This window comes from Anser brachyrhynchus, assembly GCF_964034855.1.
Source record: "Anser brachyrhynchus genome assembly, chromosome: 3".
Classification (NCBI taxonomy): Eukaryota; Metazoa; Chordata; class Aves; order Anseriformes; family Anatidae; genus Anser; species Anser brachyrhynchus.
The window spans coordinates 29,285,757-29,308,497 of NC_137696.1; the positions used below are offsets into that span (position 1 = coordinate 29,285,757).

The 22,741-nt window shown below is 38.9% G+C and overlaps 1 protein-coding gene across 4 annotated transcripts in view; it reads right to left on the reverse strand.

Moving 5' to 3' along the window:
- The window catches only part of HHAT (hedgehog acyltransferase), a 166,400-nt gene that overhangs the window by 127,406 nt on the left and 16,253 nt on the right, over positions 1-22,741 (reverse strand). For 3 of the 4 annotated variants that reach the window (XM_080586361.1, XM_080586364.1, XM_080586362.1), the window contains one exon: positions 10,956-11,106. The exons of the other annotated variant lie outside the window; for it this stretch is intronic. In XM_080586361.1, coding sequence (XP_080442487.1) covers positions 10,956-11,106 — 151 coding nt within the window. The remainder of the gene's footprint in view (positions 1-10,955; positions 11,107-22,741) is intronic. 4 annotated transcript variants of the gene reach the window in all.

Sequence of the window (22,741 nt, forward strand, 5' to 3'; positions counted from 1 at the left end):
TGCACATGTCAGGATCATATTAATCAATTTAAAGCTACGCTTGTTACTGGAACCCCTTCTGTATAATCTTAATTGCATTATTTGAATTGCCAAACCTTGATCTTGTATATACGTATTTTTAAACCATGTGCTGAAGAGAAGCGAGCACAGCTTTGTTTTCCAGCAGTTCCTCCCTAGGACTGCTGGGCTACATGCTATTCCTGGAAACAAAGCCCAACAACTCATGCATCACGTAGCATAATCTGGGAAGTGTTTGGCTGGACACTCACTTCAGTGAGGATACCTGTTGTAAGCAGGGGGAACGGCTGCTTTCTGAAAAACCTTATCTGCACAGACTTACAATAGGATACCTCAAAGAAAGAAGTGGGAGGTAATTATCTTCTCATTTTCTTCAAGACAAAAAGCATAATGAAATCAAGAGTTACTACCCTGACATCACTTAGACGAGGGACAAGAAAGCAAATCCACATTGTTTAAAGAGTATAAAATAATTAACCTCAAAAAAAAAAAGTAAAAAAAAAAGCCCTAACAGATCTCTTATGTGCACCATCAGGGTACACTGGTCTGAGGCCTAAAGAAAAATCCGTCCATATTTTTCTGTTACTGGATATAACACACTGTGTGAGGAAAAGTAGCAGAAAACACCATTTCTTCCATGTCGGGAATGCAAAATGTAAGATATCAAGAACACAATATATCCATCACTCCTACTGAACAAAAAATAACTGCAAATATTAGCAACAAATACAGATAACAAATATATTTATGATAGGGGAAGGACACAAGGGGAGCTATTATGGCTAAGATGAGGTAAATTCTGCATGTTTTTGAACAAACAAAAATTCATCATACCCACAGGAGAAATCCCTCATAATTCTGGAGATCCTGGACTAGAATCATGCACGTTACCAAAAATGTCAATAGTTTTATTTAAGAATTGGGGTCATTGGTCTGTCTGTGCCCGTTCTGTCAAGGACCAAGAAACTATTTTTGCAGCAGCTAATGCACAATTTGACAACAAACCGCCCTGGCAGCATGCACAGGGACAGTGGCACCATTCTACCTTTGGGCCCCACTTTTGGAGGGATGGACCTAGGGGGACTAGTTTGCCATTTGTGAAGTGTACAAAATCAGCAACATAAATGGAGACATGTAAATGAGATACTGTGTGCCCAGGTCTACATTCCCACAAAACTAGGGATTGGACTGCGGACAGAAATATCCCAGAGAGCTTAAAAACAGTCATGCTGCCTCTGGAATAGGACCACAGAAAAGAATGTTCTGTGTTCTAAAAGTAGGAATTCAAGCAGCAACACTGTCCCACATTTCACTGGAGCAAGAGCAATACTGTAACTGCACTGAGATCTCTTCAAACCAGCAAGACTAGTTGCCATTTCTGGTGGTGATGAAATCCAACAAGTGGATTACTATTTATTACAGATTCAGTACTCTCTACCCTGAGGGTATTCACCTTCTCTTAGAAGTGTTGTAGTTGTTGCAATGTTTCGACAAAGCTTCACAGCCCTTCCTAGTACAAACATAGCTAAACTTAACATTAGAAAATCTAACTCATTCATATATCCTCAGAGGAACCTGTCCTATTTAACTGCAGAAAAGCATTTAGAAGACCAGCACTTCCATTAGCAGTCTTTGCAAATAAACCTTGCATTCTGCCAGCGAGCTGCTGACTAAAGTCTCTATACACCAGAACATGTTGCACTGGAGACTGAAAGGTTATTGAATGATAGCTGCTTTCACTGACACGAGGCTCTTAATAGGTTGCTTCACTGTCCCTTGTTTCTCAATGTCTTACAGCAGCAATGCCCAAAAGACGGTGTAAACAAGAGAATTCCCCTGATGGACGCCCCACCACTTGGCAGTGCTAAACTACTTTTCCTCCTTTATCTGTTTGAGCTAACTTTTCCTCCGATGTTGCCTGTGGCAACTTCCCTAGCTGGCAATCTCCAAATGATTAAAGTTTCCAAATTACAAGTAATTACAACTCTGTGACATAAGTCTGAAACATGTTTTTAAGTATTGTCCAAAGAAAAAGATTACTATAGGGAAAGCAGATACAAAACCTGCATAAAGACTTTGCTAAGGACTATTATTTAATGTCTTGATTAGAGAACTATAAAACCTTGCTAAAGCAAATCCTAGAGGGGGTATGCCTACCAAGCAGAATAAGTATTTTCTCATTAATGAGTGCTACCAATTGACTCATCACTATCTGCATTATTAAAGACCTCAGAAAGCCATCCATATTTTTTAAAATACACTTTTGTCTGTTTATAGCTTGCACAGATTCAGAGATGCTGTTTTCTGCAAGTTTACTTGAAACCTACACCTTCATAGCAAACAGCTATGTTTCAGTGACAAACAGCACACTGCTTTGTAAATAATGTAACTGGCATCATGCTAGGATATACTATTTAGAAAGTGGATGCAAAACTTAAAACAGAAAAATGACAATTAAATTGTCACAGAAGGTACTTTTCAGTACAAATATAGCAAGCAAACTGAAAACATTTAACTAAAAAGCGAGAGCTGTCTACTGCTTATAGTTCTCAAAATGAAGGTGGGAAAATGCAAGATGAGGCAGATAACACTGAAAAATGAGATCCAATCCAACAACCCTTAGCAACAATTTATCTATTATCCAAATTACAGAATATCATTTTCAACATTGAGCCTTGAAAGCCACACTGCAATGCTTTCTGGGCACTCATGCTACACACGTTCTTGGAGCTCTCATTTTCAACTTTAGCCATTTAACTAGATAGAGCAAGATACGTGGTAAATTCCACCCATACATGGATTTTACCATTTTCCCCCTGATACGGTGCTAGGATCAGGAACAAAAACATATACACAGCTCTTCAGGCATTCCTTCAACATAAACAGTAGCAAAACCTATCTTTTCCTACTCAAAAAACGAAACATCTCAATCTTTAACATACAACATGCAATGATACAAATCTTGGCTCAGCCCACTGAGAAAATTTTTGCTCAAGTGAACTCAATGTTCTTTTGAACATCAAGACCTTAAGAACAAGCTTTAGCCCAGACCTCAAACTTCGATGGGCTGTCTTGTGTTCACGAGCTGTGATTTTAAGCTTTAACCATCTGCAATGCAGCAAACTAGTAGTAGCAGCTTTCTTTTCAGTGTAAAAAAAAAGCATTCAACTAAAAAGGTAAAAAAAAAAATCAGTGTTATTTGAAAGAAAAAATATGAAGACTGTCAAATGCTTTTACATCGTGCGTTTGACAAGCAATTTCTCGCCATAGTAATAATAAGCAGGACTTGTGTATACATAAAGATATCTTTATCATATTCTCTGACACTTGCTTAAGGACATACAGGAATCTTAACACTTCATTTTTAGATAAAACACTTCCAATTTCTGTTCTGTTTCCTCCTGCAATGATTCAGCAATATCAAGTTGTCTTTTGGTTTCCTACATTTTTTTTGAAGTGAGGTGTTATTCTAACAGAGTACTGTGAATAAGTGGTGTTTCCAAGGCTGAACCCTAAACCTTCTACCTGCAAAGTATCTCCTGCATGGAGTTGCGGGGAGAGGATAGAGCTTCCTCCTATCCATAAGGATGGAGGGAATCCAGAATCAAACTCTGACCCTCTCAAAACCAGTAGCAAAACTCTCATTGATTTCAACAGGAGCAGAAATACCTGGACTGACTCTGGACATTCTATATACTGCAGGATGCAGCTCAACAGTGGTATACTTCCTTACAGAGACATTCACCTCTGAGAAAAAAAACAAACATCAGTAAAGAGTATACCAGAGTTTCACCTATGGAGTTAAAGTTACCAGCTGGGAGCTCAGTCTGGAAACACGGATAGCAAAAATGTTTTAAAGCAGGATGGCCCCTATGAACATGAGCCGGCAGTGTGCCCAGGTGGCCAAGAAGGCCAACAGCATCCTGGCTTGTATAAGGAGTAGTGCAGCCAGCAGGAGCAGGGAGGTGATCGTCCCCCTGTACTCGGCTCTGGTGAGGCCGCACCTCGAGTGCTGTGTTCAGCTTTGGGCCCCTCACTACAAGAAGGACATCGAGGCCCTGGAGCGTGTCCAGAGAAGGGCTACGAAGCTGGTGAGGGGCCTGGAGCACAAGTCCTGTGAGGAGCGGCTGAGGGAACTGGGGTTGTTTGGTCTGGAGAAGAGGAGGCTCAGGGGAGACCCCATTGCTCTCTGCAACTGCCTGAAAGGAAGCTGTGGGGAGCTGGGGGTCGGCCTCTTCTCACAGGTAACTAGTGACAGGACTGGAGGGAATGGCCTCAAGTTGCACCAGGGGAGGTTCAGGTTGGAAATGAGGGAAGATTTCTTCTCAGAAAGAGCAGTCAGGCATTGGGACGGGTTGCCCAGGGAGGTGGTGGAGTCACCGTCCCTGGGGGTGTTTAGGGAAAGGTTGGACATGGTGCTTAGGGACATGGTTTAGTGGGTGACATTGGTGGTAGGGGGCTGGTTGGACCAGGTGATCTTGGAGGTCTTTTCCAACCTTAATGACCCATGAGAAAGCTCTTTTATGGACTGCATAAAAGATTTTATGAACTGCTAGTGGCCTCCAGCATATAAATTAGATTCCTGATCTAATTTGTTTTATTGTTTTGTTCCAATTAAAACACTCAACTTGTATTATATCAGAAAGCCTGAGGAAAGCTTTAATGATTCTAGAAAATGACTTTTTTTTTTTAAAAACAATCTCCTGTCCAGAGACACAAGCACCACTCCAAGCAGGCATCAGTCATTGCTAGTGTCCATGTAAATTTACACACAGGTCCTGGGTACACAGGAGACTTTAAGAAAGAAATTAGTTCTTGTTCCTCATGTATGCCTCACACTGGATTCGGTTGATACAATTAGGCATACACTTTCCTGAAAAGAGCAAATCTCATTTATATTCTGTTAATCTCTCCTAGAACCCTTCAGAAGAAATATTGCTTTAATTTTCTGCTTTCCACATTTCTTCAAAAACCTGCGGTATCTCCTGGAGAGTGGATGAAGCTTAATGCCCATTAGTGGCAAACTCCCGTAGGGTGAGTTTTCCTTCACTTTTCCTTGAGCAAGTCTTGCCAAGCAGAGCGACTATCCAATTACTATGAGAGTTCCCTATCCTTCCTGCAAATGGAACAATGAAGTTTATTAATAGCTATTACTCATTTTCTGTAGTGGTTGTGAGCAGACAAAGTGCTGTCGGCCAAATGTGAGCAGCAGTAACAGTTTGTATCTATGCTGAGCTCATGTCCAATACTACAAAGAATGTGCTTCGTGGGTGATAAGCAGTAGGTGGGCTTGACTTGTTCATTAAAAAAAGCCCAGGAATTTCAAATTACAGTAACAAAGCAGTCACCACGCAAATAAATTTCCAGTAATTATGCAATTTAGACCGAAGACGGATTAGGGTGCTCTGTTATTGCCTCTTTTTACACTCCAAAGAGACAAATAATAGATTTTCTCTCCACTGAAAAGATTTATAGACCCTTTTAAAGCTTTATTATAACCAGAAAATCGAGCTGTATAGTAGGTAAGAAGTGTAGCATACACTAATTTAGCTGACGTCAAAAGCAGTTAACTCTGTTGTCTCTGTGAAGCAATGACTAAGCAGTCCAGAACTGAAGCATCTTTCATGTACTCAGGTTACATATTTTCTAAAAACAATGTATCACAGATCAATGCCTGACTTTAAACATCATAACAGCTAATGAAAAAATACAACAGGTCAGTAAATCAGGAAAGATGATATTTTTCAACTTAGAAATACGTTATTTCAATACCAAAAAAAGTCTAACAATTCTGGAATTAAATACTCAGCAGCTGGGCAGGCAGCTTAACTATTCTGATATTGGCAAGCAGGTTTACTATTTGAAGGTTATGCTTATATCACACCATACATGCATGATGCAATCCAACAGTGGACATCAGAAAAAAATTGTACAAATATATTAAGTAACATTCACATAAAGATTTGCATTAAGCTAGTGGGACTGCTAATTTAACTACAGAAACCAAGGTGTGAGCACATAGTTGGTTACAAGAAATTTTTGAGTGCTACTGAAATTTGACCTTCTAAGTAAGCAGTAAAAGTACATGTTAAGGTATAGTATATTATAATTAACAAAATATATTAAATGAACGCATAATATGAATACCATATTATCTGAGAACTTGTCTTGTATTTTCTGTATATAAAATCCTCATAATTAGAATGCTTTCATCATACAACCTGACAAAAATCTGATGTGTTACATTTACTAAAACGTGTTGTATTTGCTACAATACCTGATTCAAAACTGAGTGTTCCCAAATCTAATGATCATTTCAGTCATTTTTTGTTTTCTATTTCACACATAACTGTGGTTAAATGTTATAATGTAACCTCCCACAAATAGCATTCCTCCCCAGAGCAAGACAGTTAAAAAAAAAAAAAAAGTTTTCACCAATTTCAGCTAGTTAAATAAAAACTGACCACTCCAGCCACATCTAGGCTGTTTATTAAGCTTGTAGTTGAGTGTTATATACACTAATCTTCTTAATTGAACAGGCAGTTACAAATAGCTGTCTCACCACTGAACTACTTTCAGTGACAACTAGGGTACACTTGTGAGAGACCTTTATTTCTTTAGGCCTCAGTTCTTAAAAAAAAAAAAAAAAAAAAGGTGAAGCAAGTGCTAAGCATCATTCTTATGAAAGGCCAGCCATCTCAAGCATTTGCTTTACACTTTGCATATTCTTATGTTCCACTGGCACTAGCAGTACTTATGGATTTGCTTAACTCAGCAAGTCCATTTCAGTCCAGTCCCACCAGAGATGTTAAAATGAAACCCTGGCATCACTAAATCCAATCACGGGTTTGACAGTGACTTCAGCAAGGTCAAAATTATACCCAGTATTTTTATCCCATCTCTATGAGGAAATAAACAAGAATGCCAATCAACACTCCACTGTCTACCTTCTTATTCAGGTACAGCTATGAGCACCATACCATCTATTCTCTAATTCCCCAATTCAGCATATGCATCCAAAGAGGAGAAACAAAACAGATCTAACTGACTTTCTAGGGTTAAAATTGGCAAAAAGAAGGTTTAACATGGCTTACAGTCACTGAGGTATTTCTGCTTCTGCACACTTCGGTGATACCCATTTCTTCTGTTCACAGATTTCAATATAATTTCCCCTTACTCACAAGCACCAGGCCATTTCAACACTGCAGATGTAATTCTATTTAATCTAACTATCCTTTTCAAGTAATCCTCTTCCATATTTAAGAGATCACCTTTGAAAATATGGTGTGGGGAAAAATGCCTTTTGATTTTTAAACAGAAATGGTGTGACATTTACATTTTTTAAAATGAAAACCTGTGAGAAGCTAAATCATTAAGATACATTTTTGTTTTACCTCCTAGAGTCTCTGAAACGCACTGGACAACTTCTTTTAAAAATCAAAGGCTGGAAATAGACCAGGAATGACATTCCCAATCTCCACAGAAAAAGGCAGAGATGCACAAGCCTATCTTTACTTTTCTTGCTTCTCAGAGTCAGCTGCTGCTTAAGTCCCATCAGAGGGCATGGAATAGAGAGCTTTCAAATAATAGCTGTCCAGAATTATAGGATAGATACAAAGCAAATCACCTCAAAATACCTGATCCTCTTGCAGCTGACTGCTATATCATTTATAGCACGTATTTTGAGATAAGGCTTTTGGGAATGTGCAAATTTTAAGGTGGACAGGCATGAGAAGAGGAGGAGCTGTGCTTCTACAAACTTCATATCAGTCTCTTACCAGAGATAACAGGATACTTGTGCCATGCTACTTCCATCCCATGGCATGTCAAAACATATCTGATCAACGTGTCCAACGTCTTTGCAGAAAAGCACTCAACACAGTCAGTAACGTAGCATGGAAAAACAAAAATGACAGCTTTTTTTTTTCTTCCTTTTGCTCTTTCTCCCCATGAATGGCATCTGGGCTAAATGCCTAAACTATGAACTGACAAGTTTCTTTGTGTAATACATTGCCAAAGTCATTCATTGATAAGTCAAAATTGACATAGGTTTTAGTTGTATGCTATTATTGCTTCTCTAGTTTCCACACCCTTACTTCTCCACTAGGATATTTTCCATATTGAACTAATTTGCAATTTTCAGCAATGCTCTAACAGTAGCACATCTTTTTTTCTGTTGCACTACACTATTGGCTACCATGGTGAGAAGCTGCATAGCAAACACTGGCCTTGATCAATTCTTCAAAAGCACTTACAAGCTTCCAGCAATGGCGGTTCCTCTCATGCCCTCCAATACCTCGCTTTTACCCTTGGTAACAACAAGTTTTAATTCCTCCTGACTTAAACAGGATACAGCAGACACTAAAAACTAAGTTGGTGTGCCACTGAACTGCTGCCCTATCTGGCAATCAGGAGCTCAGAACCTCCTTTTTGCAATTATAGTCGAACTTTTGAATAGTAGTAACTTTATCATGCATTTATTAGCTATGCAACTGCATATTTACCAAGATGATGATATCCTGGTGAAATGAAACCATAGTAACACATTCTACACCTGTATTAGCCATGAGACTAGAAACAAGATTGCTAATTTTTTAATCAAGACAGCCTCCCAAGTCAAAGAAAATGCAGATTAGGCAGAATCTACTATAAAGTAGATAATTTCTTTTTAATTACAGCCTCTATTTATAAGTCTGAATGGACACAATTTGGTTAAGTGTTTAGTATCATAAATGGGGAAGCAGAGTACCCGATTTGTTTTTCTAATACCTGCTTTGCTTTTCAGCTCCAGAGAAATTTTAGACAACGAGCTGCGGTATTTTTCTTACCTTGATTGAAAGCTCTTCCACCTGCTATATTACACAGTGAAACATGTCAGCATGCACTGATTATAAGTTACACTGGTTCAGATTTGTCACATCAAAATCTTTTATTGGTACGCTCAAAGGACACCAGGTGGTGGTGCAAAACTCTTTAGTAGCGTATTTGTATTCCTTACATTGTGACATTCACGTTGTCTTTCTCTTCAGGCTGTCTTATCTACTTCATAATCTGCACTGCTAATAACTTTGAGACATTTAAATAGCAATACTGGTTCTTTTGAAAGCCTACCTAGCATAATACCCTGTGTCCGAGGGTAGCCTACAGTAGCTTCTCCCCTATGCCAGGTAGAAGGGTAAGAGCAAGCCAAGCAACCACAAGCAGCCACGCAGATGCCAGACATGTGACACTGCACTCCGTCATGTAACTTCGGTTGTTCCACTCCACTCCGTTTCCCGATCCTGGTTCTAAGAATCTTAAGGAAGCTTTACTAGGCTATCATTTTATGAAAGCAGAATCTGGTACATGCAAATCTTACCATCTTTAAATTATGAATGTTTATAACATTGTGCCTATTTGAACTGCTCTATGATGAAGTTGTTAGAAATATTCATTTAAAAATCCATATATTCAGAAAATTACCAAAAAATATTTAACATTTCAAGGAAAAAAACATCACTGCTCATGAGGCTTCACAACACAAGTTATTTGCTTTCGCCATTTTTTCCTAGCTTGTATGCAAAGCTCATCACTTCAACACTTGCTGGTCTAGGCCAGTCCTGTCCAGTCACACAGTTTGGAGACAAAGGCTATTCCCATTTCTGAAAACTGATGTTCCTATACAGCACAACAAAACACAGAAAGACTGAAAGCCTCTGGGTAGTAGTGATTCATAGGTTTAACTGTAAAGACACAAAGGCATCATAATTCAGGGATTCACGGGACAAGCTATGTGAGATTTCTTAGATAATTGAGAATGCCCCATAATTCACTAGCAGCCATAGGAAATGCTACTATCCACATGGCTTTCAGAGCAAGAAATCAAATCAGCAGTACATGAACCGATTTTTCAACCTACAGAGTAAACAAACAAATCCCATCCGTGAAATCATTTTATTATTTCTGGCATCAATTGTTTGCTACTTATATGAACAAAATATCTGGGCAAGTGGTAAATAGCAGTTCAAGTTTTCTTCCTTCTGTAAAAAGATAATTAAACTTTATCTGTTTAGATACTAGTTTCAATTTTGTTATAAGAAAGTGTTATGAATATTTTGTAAAAGAACACCAGATGGTTTCACTGTGATATACCACACCCATCTTTGCAGGCAAAAATGGGTGTACAGAGTACTTTTTGCATTGTCTGTTACAATTACCTGACACAACAGCATCATTAGAATTTGTGCTAAAGTTCAGATTCATTTGACACCTCCAGAGCAATGTTCAGATTCCCTGGTATAATAACTGGGAGAGAAGGAAAAAAATGGTGCTGTTTGAAGCTCTGCTTGCAAAGGCCAGCAGGCCAAGAGATGCAACTCTCAGGAGACTGCCCAGTAAAAAACAGAGATTTCTAAATTAACTCTGTAGGTCAGAAGTTCAGTTCAAATCCTTTCTGAAAGACAATTTAAACCAAGGGATTTGTAGTAGCTCAAATAATTTTTTTAACAGTTCATCTGTTTTATCCACCCTATTTATGCTGCATTTCTTTGAATACTTGATATCAATAGTTGCAAACTATTACAAACCATAAAGCTTGCCTATTACAACTAGCTTCAAGCAGGAAACAAAATGAAAATCTCATCCAATAAAGCTCTGATAATAACAGGCCCGCTGTTTTTATGACTAAAATTAAAATTTTACTCATATCACAAAGCAGTCAGAGACCAAACAGGGAAAGCCCCATTGTGCTAGGCTCTGTGCTAACACAATGGAAGAGAGAAGCCTCTGTGCTGAAAAGCTGACAAGTCTAAGTTGTTTTAGGTAATGTTTCTAGAAGTCTGGGGTACAGCCTACAAATGGGCAGGCATGTACGTGACTGTGAAAACACACACGTACGTTCTTATACATTTACTGTCATGTATCAATAATAAATTTTCTAAAAAGCAATAATGACTAACCTCCACATTTTAGTGAAACTGTGCATCAGGCTCACACAGCAAGGAAGAGCTGGAGGTTTGAGTCCATCCATTCGAAGGAGGAGGGCAGGAACACCGTACAGAACCAGGTACTTCACATAAAAAAATAATACTTGAGCTAAAGCCAGGCCACCTAAAAAAACAAAACCACCACACCAAATTCATACCTTAAACAACTCTTGAAATACTTTTGAAGTCTGTTGATACTGATTACTTCTCAATAGAAATTATTCAAAAAACTGAAGCAAGCACTGTTGTTTGATGGGATATACAACACCTGATTTTGTAACAGATATAGGACATGGAAGCACATGCAGTTTGACTCTAGGCACACACAAAACAGTACTATTATCCTAATACAAAGGCATAAGTAAGCACCTGTATTTCCACTTCCAAGATCTCTTTGGACTGTGGGCACTGACGTCTACAAAAAACAAATACGGACTTAGGCTGCATGAAAAATCAGAACTTACTGATACAAGTGATGAATGTTTACCCCAGCGACAACAAGCTTTCATCTTTGGAAAAAAAAAGTCAATACTGGACTTGTACGGCATCCTGACCTGCATTCTTCACTTGCTCCTCCCAAAGAGCTACGAACAACAGTCATCTTTGAAGCTCACCCTGACAGCTTCACAAACAGCCCATGCTATGTAGACTGTACCCCCTGCAACACTCCCAAGGTGATCCCTCCTGACGCAGCTGAGGCACAGCAAGACTGGAACTCCATCTGGCATAATACTGAAGGTACATTTCTGTTTTAAACCCACAGGACAAAGACCTCAGCCTAGAGTGCTTTAGTTGCCTGAGTGCCAAAAGAGAAATTTTGGTGGTGTGCTGGCTCACTGCAACCCCAGGATATGGCACAAAATGCAGTAATCTTACACAGGTGAGATGAAAATCAGACTGGCTATTCTTACAGGTTTACCGTGAGTCACAGTCCTAGAGTAGGATATATAGGATTGTCAGTAACAAATTCAGGCACCCTGAAACTCAGCCTGACAACTACCAGCACTGACAGCTCATAACTTCATGCCGAGTCTCATGATGCTTGGCCTGTTTCCTCAGAAGCATGTAAGGTTTTAACAGTGACAAGAATCACTGACCATCACCAAAAAAAAAAAAAGGATAGTAGTAGTAAGCTTCACAATAACGGAAGAAAACTCCCCCCCCCCTTTTTTATTTTAAAATATACACAAGCGTACACAGAAAACCCCAAACCCAAATAAAGCCCAGATACGACTCAAGTTTTTGAATACCAGGATTTGGTGGCAGGGTGGAACGCACAGGGGAGAAGATGATCTTTTAAACAACTCTGAATGCTCAGACTTGTAAATAAAACAAGATGGTTCATATCAGTATTCTAAATATTATTCTGCCGAGTAAAACGGAATTTGACCAATAACCATCAGAAGCAAAACTTTATAAAAAGCAGAGGGCAATACCTTCATTGAAACAGATGGGAGCTCACTCCTCCAAGAAGTTGCTCTGCCTTGGGAGAAATTTCCCTCCGATCGTCAGTTGATACTAAAAAACTAGTCCCAAAGGAGGGGAAGTGAAAATTGTGTCATTTGGTAGAGTAAAAAGCTATAAAATGCCATTGTTATGTTTCCTTCCTTTCCACTGTTTTGCTTTTCCTAACTGATACTAACTACCTTGCAATTTGTTTGCAATACTTTAGATATTTAATATAATTTCAAAATCTTCACCACACTTTCCGTAGAGCCTAAATTTTCAATCTGACTCCAGCAATACAAGCCTATGAACACTTAAATCATCTGCCTTCCCCCAGCACCAGCGCCAAAGCATCCCTTTTGCATTCTGCTGACTAATGGGCACATGGCGAATGATGACCTAAAGTTCAACATTAAAAAAATTCATCAAATATGTAACAACCTAAGGTAAAATTCTGGCACTAGCAATGTAAATTGCAAAACTCCTGCTGGCTTACACATGGCCAGCATTTCGTTGCTGCAATACACCATTTTTAGTTTTAATATCATCATCCACATGCATGATATGAGAAACAGTTGTGCCATACAAGATAAAAACTGATGGTAGAACAAAATACCTAGACATGAGTCTTACAGTATTTTCCTTCAGGGAAGCAGTCATCTAATATTCAGTAACATTCTTTCCCAGAGGAAAACAAACAATCAAAAGCACAATTTGGATACTAGCCAGTTAGCTACACATTAGATTACTGCTAAATCATTTATACAGCCAACTTTCTGGTTTAATTCCCATCTCATTCAATTTCTCATTTCTTTTATGACAAATTTCTTTGGAGAGCTGAATGCTAACACCCACACAAACTGATTACGAAGATCACAGCTGTCTGTGCATTGGTGAAATTCAAAATCCTTTGGCTGTGCATGATGGATAAAGATTTAGTGACCCAGACTACCACCCTCTTGGGACACAAAACAATCAATATATTTAATTTTTAAATATGATGATTAAGCGTTCAGAGTTTTCAGATATAAAGTTATAACAAACAAGTTGAAAAAAGGGAAAAAAAAGCATTTACACCATCTCTAGTACTTAATGTAAGTCTGAGTTGTTATTGTTAAGTAGCAGACAGTTCAACAGCACTGGTATCTTAAAAAAGCATAGGCAGCACATCACTGACACCACTGCCTGGCACATACTGGGTGCTTTGTGTGTGGCAGTTCTAATGCTCATAAGATCAGTGATGTGAAGGTCCCCATCAATATGTGAATGAAATTCTTGATGGTCTTCAACCCATCCCAGCTGTGCGAGAGGTCTGGGCCACACACGGAAAATCTAAGAGCAAGGTTCACAGCTGCACAACAGCTGGTCTGCACTGGCAACATGCACAGGCTTTAAACCTTTGCATACTTGAAATATTCCAGCTGCTTTGCATTTGCTCCATTATACCACAAAGCAGCCAGAAGTACACTGCTTTATCTGATACAAAACCATGAAATAAAAGAAATTTAAGATCAATGCTAAATTTCTCAAATTCATTATCAGTAACACACTTCGTTCTCTAGAGTTCTATTTAAAGCTTAAAAAGAACTCACACAAGAACATTATCTTAAATTGGAAACAAAGCTGAGAATCTATATCAAGTGTATATTAAAAACACTTAAGGGAAAAAGCATTGCAGCAATGATATCTATTCCCTGGAATAAATGATCTCAAAGGGTTCAGAGTCAAGGTGAAGTTTAAGAACTAAATACATTACGGTTTAAAAATTATTGAGCTAAAGTACCCATACAATGTGAACCCCGTGCACTTCAACAGTCAAGCTGCTTGAAATCCCAGATTAAATTAACTGACTTGTATAGAGATTGATATTTTCAATTTCTTACCTTGCAATCCTTATAAAGCATTCCAGATTTTCGTTGACTTTAAAAACACATTTCTAGACCTTCAGCAAAGTTTTACCTTCTTTAAATTTACTCCAAAACTGCATTTCATAACTTTATTAGTGCTTTGTTTTAAGAATAATTAAAATATTCACAGGGCTGGTTTTGTTTGTATAATAATTTTTGACAGAAATTATCACCTAGATCATCTCTATAAGTTAATGACAGAAAATATTCATATAGGGATTAAAAACCATTTTTCCTGTCCATAAAACATCACCAAAACGTATTTATGGTCAAGAATTTTAACTGAGCTTTCAGTTTTACTGGTGATGCATGAGCCTGACTGCACAAATTTCCCTTTTTCACAGCTACACTGACCTGCAACATTAACGATTGTAGATGCTTGTTTCTGTCAATAAACAGGACAGGTACAACTAGAAAACACATATCAGACAAATATGCAGTCATTTTGAAAGGGTTACTGACACACGGCATAGGTCTAATAAGAAACAGACATTTACAATGGCTCAGAACTTGTGGCCATATCATCAAATTCAAAATATTGAGCTTTGGGGGTCATTTACCCTTTCTCATATTTTCTGCATCTCCTCTCTTACAGGAAATATATATATACACACATACATACATATGATGCATGGATTTCCTCACAAATGGATGCATTTATATATATATATATATATATATATATATATATATATATATATGATGCATGGATTCCTTGACAAATAAAATTCTCTTTACTCAACCAATAACAGCATGATTATTGGCAAGCTTTGTGTGCTGGGCTACAGCATCTTCTTCCTAGCATCGCTCTCCTCCCTGACAAGAGCCCCACGGCAGGACCGACTCTGACCTTCTCGATTTGGTACTGCCCTGTCCCCTGGTCAGGGGAACAGCACCCTCTTGTACAAGCTGCACTAACGTGAATTACCACACAAGTAACTGCTCAGTTCAGTTACTTTGCCCCTATCCACTGCAAAAGAGGACAGTACAATAAGCACCCTAATTTCATTAACTAACAAACAGAAACCAATGCAGTTAATAATTAGGCTTGTATTGCTCAGCAGCGTCTTTCACTGCTGCTTGGCAGTGCTTTGAAAGAGGTGCCGGCTCACAAAATCAAGATGAACGATGGAAAGAAAGAAAATATTACCGGGATTCATGCAGCCTGGCTTCACAGCCCAGCCTTCAAGAGTACATGAGAATAAAAATCCAAAATGTATGGAGCGGTGACAGGAAAGTCCATCCCACAATGTTTGCCCTGAATGCTGCGTACTTCTTTTAAGACAACAAAGTTGAACAGATGCAATGATGCCAAAGTGAAGTTGCTTAAACAAGGCTGAAGGTCTGGCACAGACAGGTCTTCCAGATCACTTAAAAAAGAAAACCAGAAAACTTTTAAAGGACAGACATACCTGAAAGCTACCTACCTACCTTAAATACTCTCAAACACCTACAGTAGGCATTATGTTCTAATATTTGTGGGAAAGAACTCTCTAAATATATCGGCAGTTACCACGTGAGTAACAGACTAACCATAAAAGTAGGTTAACTAATAATATTATCTGAAATTTTAGTCTGCAGGGGGACTTAAAAATCTAGCATTTTCCCTCACTACTTTTTTAAAGCAGTGAACTAACTACCCAATGTTTCAGAGAATAAAATCTTATTAAGATTTCTGAATCATGTTTATACTCCAGTTTCCAAAGCAGACAGAAAGATGCCACATATTTTAATCAGATTTTCCTTAGCAGTATCTTGCAAGATAAAAAAAAATCTCAGATTACTTTGTTAGTGGTTCATTACTATTTAGATGGATGCACAGACACCCTAGTTTCAATAGCAAAACACTTAGTGCCTCTTAAGAATGAACTCAAACTCATTTTCCTATTTATAGGCTTATTAGAAAAAGAACCACACATATCCAAAAGAGCACTCTGCATCTGACTTGCACAGACTGCTCTGTAGGTCTTACTTTCTCAAAGAGAAACCTACATGCACTTCTTTTAACAAATCAAAAATGAAATTCACCAACTACAAATTCAAGCAGATGGCTCCACCTTTAAGCAGATCCTATCACTTCAGATTGTTTTTATATAAGTGGCATGATGTTCAAAGGGAATTTCCTTTCAAAGCGCTGGAACCTAATTAATAATAAAAATAATGATAGTTAACCAGCACGGTAAGTTGCACATGCTTCACTAGAAAGAACAAACAGCACATGGTTAAGACCAATACAGCAAGGCCAAAGATCACTCATCGCACATGCACGCATCTCTCCATCAAAGAAACACCTCTGACACAAAATACACATACATACAAATTCCTGCTCAAATGTATTTTTAAAAGGACATAATAGGAGATACAGAAGATGACCTGAATTTATTTATATCTAAAGGTACCCCAAAGAGTCATTTGCATATCTAAAAGCACTTCTAACCAAAGCCAGCTCTCACCTCCTCCTCCACGTAGGAGACTAATGTCTCCTTTTAGATGTTATTCTTGCTAACGAACATGAGCCACTGGTAAAACAGAACATGACTGTGAATGCAACAGGAAATTACACTTTCTTCAGACCAGTACAATGCAGATTTTTGCTAATGCATGTGGCATTTGCATTCCAGTATCTGAACTAGCGGCCCGTGTAATGCTGCAGTCAGTCAGATGAAAACATCTCAGCCACTCTGGACATGAGCAGTCAGTCTGAAAGGTGACATCAAAAACAGCAAAATCTATTCTGCTGTTATCTCTGATACCGCTCTCTCCCCATCGTTCTGCTGCACTGAAAATAATCAGAGGCACCTGAGCTCCAACCCTTTTGGTATCAAAAACAGTACCACTGCCAGCATGGCAGCTCATGAGGCCCTCCCATTTCAGAACTGAATTCTTCCTGCATTATGACCAGCCCAAGCTCAATGCTAGATAAGCACAGAAGTTTAAAGCAGCATGTGGGAAACACTAAACAAAATTTACGTGTCAGGAGCAATATGTGGTAGAAGAAATTGTGACATTTATGGGCCACGTGAGTGTTGCAGTACGGAGCAGAGGAGGAGATTGCCTGAAAAGACAAATCCGTAATAGTTTTCTTTGTAGTTTTAGCCAATGGCAGAGGTGCATGCAACTTAAGGTCAGGTTTTTTTTCACATTTTAGCTGGCAGAAATCCAGCTAAAAATAATTTTTCAAAATGGAAAAAATTGAATCATACTATCGATTTTGTATTGCCTGAAGAACTTAAATAATGAATGTTCATTTTCTCTTTCAGTAGAAAATCTCTTCTATGTAATAACAACAACAACAACATGAAGAATAATTTTACAAAACTGCTGTTCTTCACAGGACCCTCCAACAAGGACTCCAACCATTTTTCATTTAAACTCCCCAAAATCCAGGAACCTTAGTTTAACAAGGCACTTACTTTTCTACTCATTAAAGACTGATGCATAGGGGATGCAACTTGCTCTGTCTCAGTGCAGGTTGTTGACTACGTACTTCCACAACTCATTGATTCACAAGGCACGAAAGTAAGCTGCCTTTCTGATAAAAGGTATACTCCAGTGACTGCCAGGCACAAATTAGGAAACGTAGGGAAAGATGTAATCCAGGAAAACACAGATGATGGGAAGAAAATTGAAGATTTTACCTTTAGATGAACTACACATACACTGTCTTTAGTCTTCTGCTCACAGTTTCCAGTGTTATTATCACCCACATTAAGACCCAGAAGCTTGTCCACTACAAATACAAACTGCACAAAACAGCCATTGAAGAGAATTCACAAAATATTTCAATTATAGCAGTTGTTCCATCTATAGTACAGTAACTACTCAAGTGAAAGGCTTCACTTACCCAATAACTGAGACAACACTTCAGTCCCTGGAAAACTTGTGTAACAAATCCTGTTAGAAGCCATTTATAAACACATCAAGGACAAGAAACTAAATGGGAACAAAGAAAGGGGTTTACCAAGGGAACATGATGCCTCACCAATGTCACTGCTTTCAGTATGAAGCAAGGGGTGCTCTCAACACAGAGAGAGGAGCACAGATGTTGTGCACCTTGACTTCAGCGACAACTTTCACACATTCTGCCATAGCTTCCTTATCACCAGAGATGTGAGACATGGTTTGTATAAGTAGATAACGTGTAAGAAAATTTGGCTGGGACTACCAGGCTCAAAGCATAGCAGTGATCAGTGATGCAAAGCACAGCTGTTGGCCACCAGTAACTAGTGGCATCCCCTCAGAGACCACAGCTGAGACCAGTACCACTCACTGTCTTCATTAGCAACCTGGGCGACAAAACAGAGTGAACATTCAGCAAGTTTGCTGGTGACACCAAGCTGAGGGAGCGGGCAACACACCGAAGGGAAGGGTTGCTGTTCGGAGGGACCTGAAGGTGACAGGTCCAGAGAAGTGATCTTTTCCCTCTGTTTGGCACTTGTGAGGCTGCAGCTGCCGTGTTGTGTCCAGCTGTGGGCTCTGCCCTCACAAGAAAACCACTGACATACTGGAGCAAGTCCAGCAGAGAGAATCACTAAGACAGTTGGGGATAGAGCACATGACATACAAACAGAAGCTGAGAAAAGTGAGTTTGTTTGGGTTTATGTAAATAAGGTTTACAGGAGCCTTATTGCTGCCTAAATCTTGAGCAGAGGTTACAAAGACGGAGCCAGTGCATAGCAATACGACAACAGGTAACAGACAAGTTGGAACATGGGAAATTTCAGTTCACTATTAGTTCACCATGTCTGAAGGACTTTCTGGTTCTGGGCAGTTTTTGTTTACCGTGACACTGGTCAAATACCAGAACAGGTGCCCAGAAAAGTTGGGAAACATCCATTCTGGCAGCTGTTCAAGACCTATCTGGACAAAGCCCTCAGCAAGTTGGCCTAAATAGACCAGCTATGAGCAGGGCACAGGCCTACCTCACCGCTGGAAGATCCTTCCAACTAATGATTTAAAGTATTCTACTGATATACCATTTTTCCATGGTCTAACCTCGCTGTTTCACAATGCCATTCAGCACGAATAATTCCACGCAAAGACACATTCAAACTCCTCTAAAAAAAATAATACAAAATACACTCTCCTAACTCATTGCACCAGTCTGCACCTTACTGCACCTCGTCACTACTTCTAACACCATCACCGCCACTACCGAGGACACTACCAGAACTGCTCCAGGGGCTATGACAGACTACTCAGTTATATTTGAACTGCAGTCAAAGTTTGCTATGACACAACACAAACACCTACTATCACTTCCAAACTTTGGGGGAAATTCTTCCGAATTCTTACTATTATATAACACTGACTGCTTTCACCATTAGCCTCCATGCTGTCTTGTGGCAAAGAATTTTACAAGCCCTGTGTACATTGTGTGAATGTATTTCCTGCTTGGTGGGTACTTTTGTTGTCTTTTGCTTCCAGAGACTCTTTATCCTCACGATAAAAAAGAGCAGACAAAGAAACAAGGATGGTCACAGAAGTAAGAGAAGATAGTTTACATCAGAAGTAAAAAGACTGGAGGATATTCAACAAATCAAGGGTGAAGTAAGGCTACAACAGCCTCTGATCCTTTAAGACACTATGACAATAAGTGTCACAAGAAACACGTAGCCCAGCTGGGTTACTTGGGACAGAAGGTGGTTTCCTCTATGACAGGAGAAACTCTCTGCTGATTTCCACATGTTCACATTCAGAAGAGTAGGAGAACACACAGAACTATGTATTTGCAAATTAATCAGAAAGTACGAGGTAATCTCATCTCTAGGCAAGACTGCTGTTACCATAACGCAGGTACTGACTTGTAAATAGCATGGAGAAAAGAACCTGAACATTTGACATAAGGGGATCTTTGGATTAACTGCAGGTATTAAAAACATACATGCACTCTTTTGTATATTGTTGCTTCCAGAAACTTTTGTCTAATTCCTTCCAAACAAGAGAAAAATATTTCTCTAATTGGATGGTCACACATTGTCCCATGTTTTTTTTATATATGTGTGTGTGTGTGTGTGTGTGTGTGTGTGTGTATTTGGATGGCAAATAAAACGATGCACTTAGTTATGTTATTTTAGGTAACTTCAGCATTTTTCTTGCCATTTGTGGCCATGTAAGTTTAACAACAGTGAACAGCGAAGTTTTTAAACAAGCAACTTAACTCAGTCAGGTTTTATTTCTTTGCTATCTCACTTCACAAGAACACTACATAAAGCGATCCAGAACACCGTGTTGCTTTGTGATTCTCTGAGGTGTATTCTGGCCAGCATCAATGCCTTTAAGATCCCTTGAGCAAAATCTCATAGCACTCTTGTCTTTACCTGAATTGCTGGTGTTTAATGCCTATAATTCAAAGATGTCCCAGAAGAAAAATGGAGGCGCAATTACAATTTCCCTAATTAGGGTTGATTACAAGACAGCCTAACGCCTTTTCCCCAAAATTTAGCCTGTTATAAGGGGCAAATATGTATCACCTGATGGAAGTAGATGTTCCATGCCACCTTGAAGCTACTGTGGGTTAAATGGGAAACAAAATGAAAAATAGTAGTTGAGAAGGCTAATATACCACGCAGTTAATCCTCTTGAGTCAACAAGCTTCTTGGTCTCATGACTCCATTATACAACATAACTGGTTTTAATAACACAGAATATAAAGTAACAGAGGGGAATGCTTGGCTCTGTACAAGAACTGGTATAGAAGTATAATTAAGATCTATAATGACCTAGGTAAGGATCAGTAGAAAAATATCAGATACCCTTATACACATCAGTGATAGAAGACAGCCTGTGTAATTACTGGGATAAAACTTGTAGAGAAAAAATTTTAAAGAGTGATAGATTTCTGCAGATAGATTCTGCCACAAAATCTTATTTGAACTATCATATGTAAGCAACTGCTTTCACTACTAAGACAAAGCTTAATAAGTGTGGGGTTGCACTCTGAACATAGTTCTTCTAAAGCAGGGTCTCCAAAGGGCACTTGTCTCGATTCAAATGATTGTATCTTGATCCAGCAGTTCTACAGTCCAAACTATTTCTACAGTCCAAACTTGCTTCAAAACAGGCTTTCATCACCTGAAATTGCCTTGAAGTACTTTCTAAACATCTGCTCGAAACCAGCTTCAATTCTTAGGATATAACACTCAACTCCATTAAATGAATATACAGCCTACTTTTTTTTTTTTTCCTCTGAAAAGTAACATGTGACTGCGCACCGTTGTTTTAATCAACAGTTAGAGGTTTTCTTCAAGGCAGGGAGGAAACTGCCAGTAACACCAAACCTGGAATACCCCGTCCCTAAATCTGTAACCTTGCCTGCCCTGTCAGCTGGTCAGTATTTACCAGGTTCCATATGCTCAACACCACCACAAAGCTTTCTGTCACACATACAGACAATGCTGGGAGCTAGCTGATTCAATTCATCAGTGAATTCATATTTACAACAGAGATGCAAACTCAGAATCTGCTTCCTAAGTGGTGACTGCGTGGGGAGGAGTGAAATGAACCATGGAGACAATCCACTAAGGCTTACTGCTCTGTCTCTTTTTATATACATAGTATATATGTGTATACAAAATTATATATAATGTGTCTACATGCATACATACAGAGAGAGAGTGCGCACGCATTGCCCTCTACCGGCCAAAGCCTGGCATGCAGAGGTCCTCCTCTTCCACCACATTGCTCTTAAGTGAACTTTAATGAATGCTTGACAGGACCGCACCAGTATGTGATACCAGTTCCTGCTACTCGCTGATATAATAAGAGGCATCCCCTTCAATTCACTAAACTTCAAGGCTTTCTCCAAACCCACTTTTAAGACTTGGCATTTTGCTGCTTCCTCTCCTCCTACGCGGTGATATATGTAGCAGGACAATGGAAAATCATACAAACCATGCACCCAAGTGGCTTACAGGCTAGCCTGTTTCTATCTACATACCCACAAGCAAAGCTTTTACCATATTATGTTACATTCATAAGCGCCCATTTTTGCCCTCACAGTTAACCATTTTAATCAAATTCCAGGCTGCTGGGAGGTGACAGAAGAGGAAGACAGGAAGGAAAAAATGAACTAAGGAGAGGCACAGACAATTACTTTCAGGCCAATTTGTTTCTAATTTCTTCCCCCTACTCTCAGTAAGTATAGTCATTTTATGTTTCAACATGAATATGAACATCAAAGACAGAAGAGATCAATAAAGGGTGTGAGATGTTTTGATTCTTAACATCTCCCTTCCTTCTTCCCTACACTAAACAAATTTTTTTGTTTTAAATGTCCACTTGTATGTTTAAAAAAAAAAAGTAAGGACTAAAAATGCACACATACGTTAGACAAAAAAAAAAGTTCTTGAATTTTGGAAGCAGTTCAATAAGTTCAACAAGTTCAACTGTAAGCTCCTTAAAGAA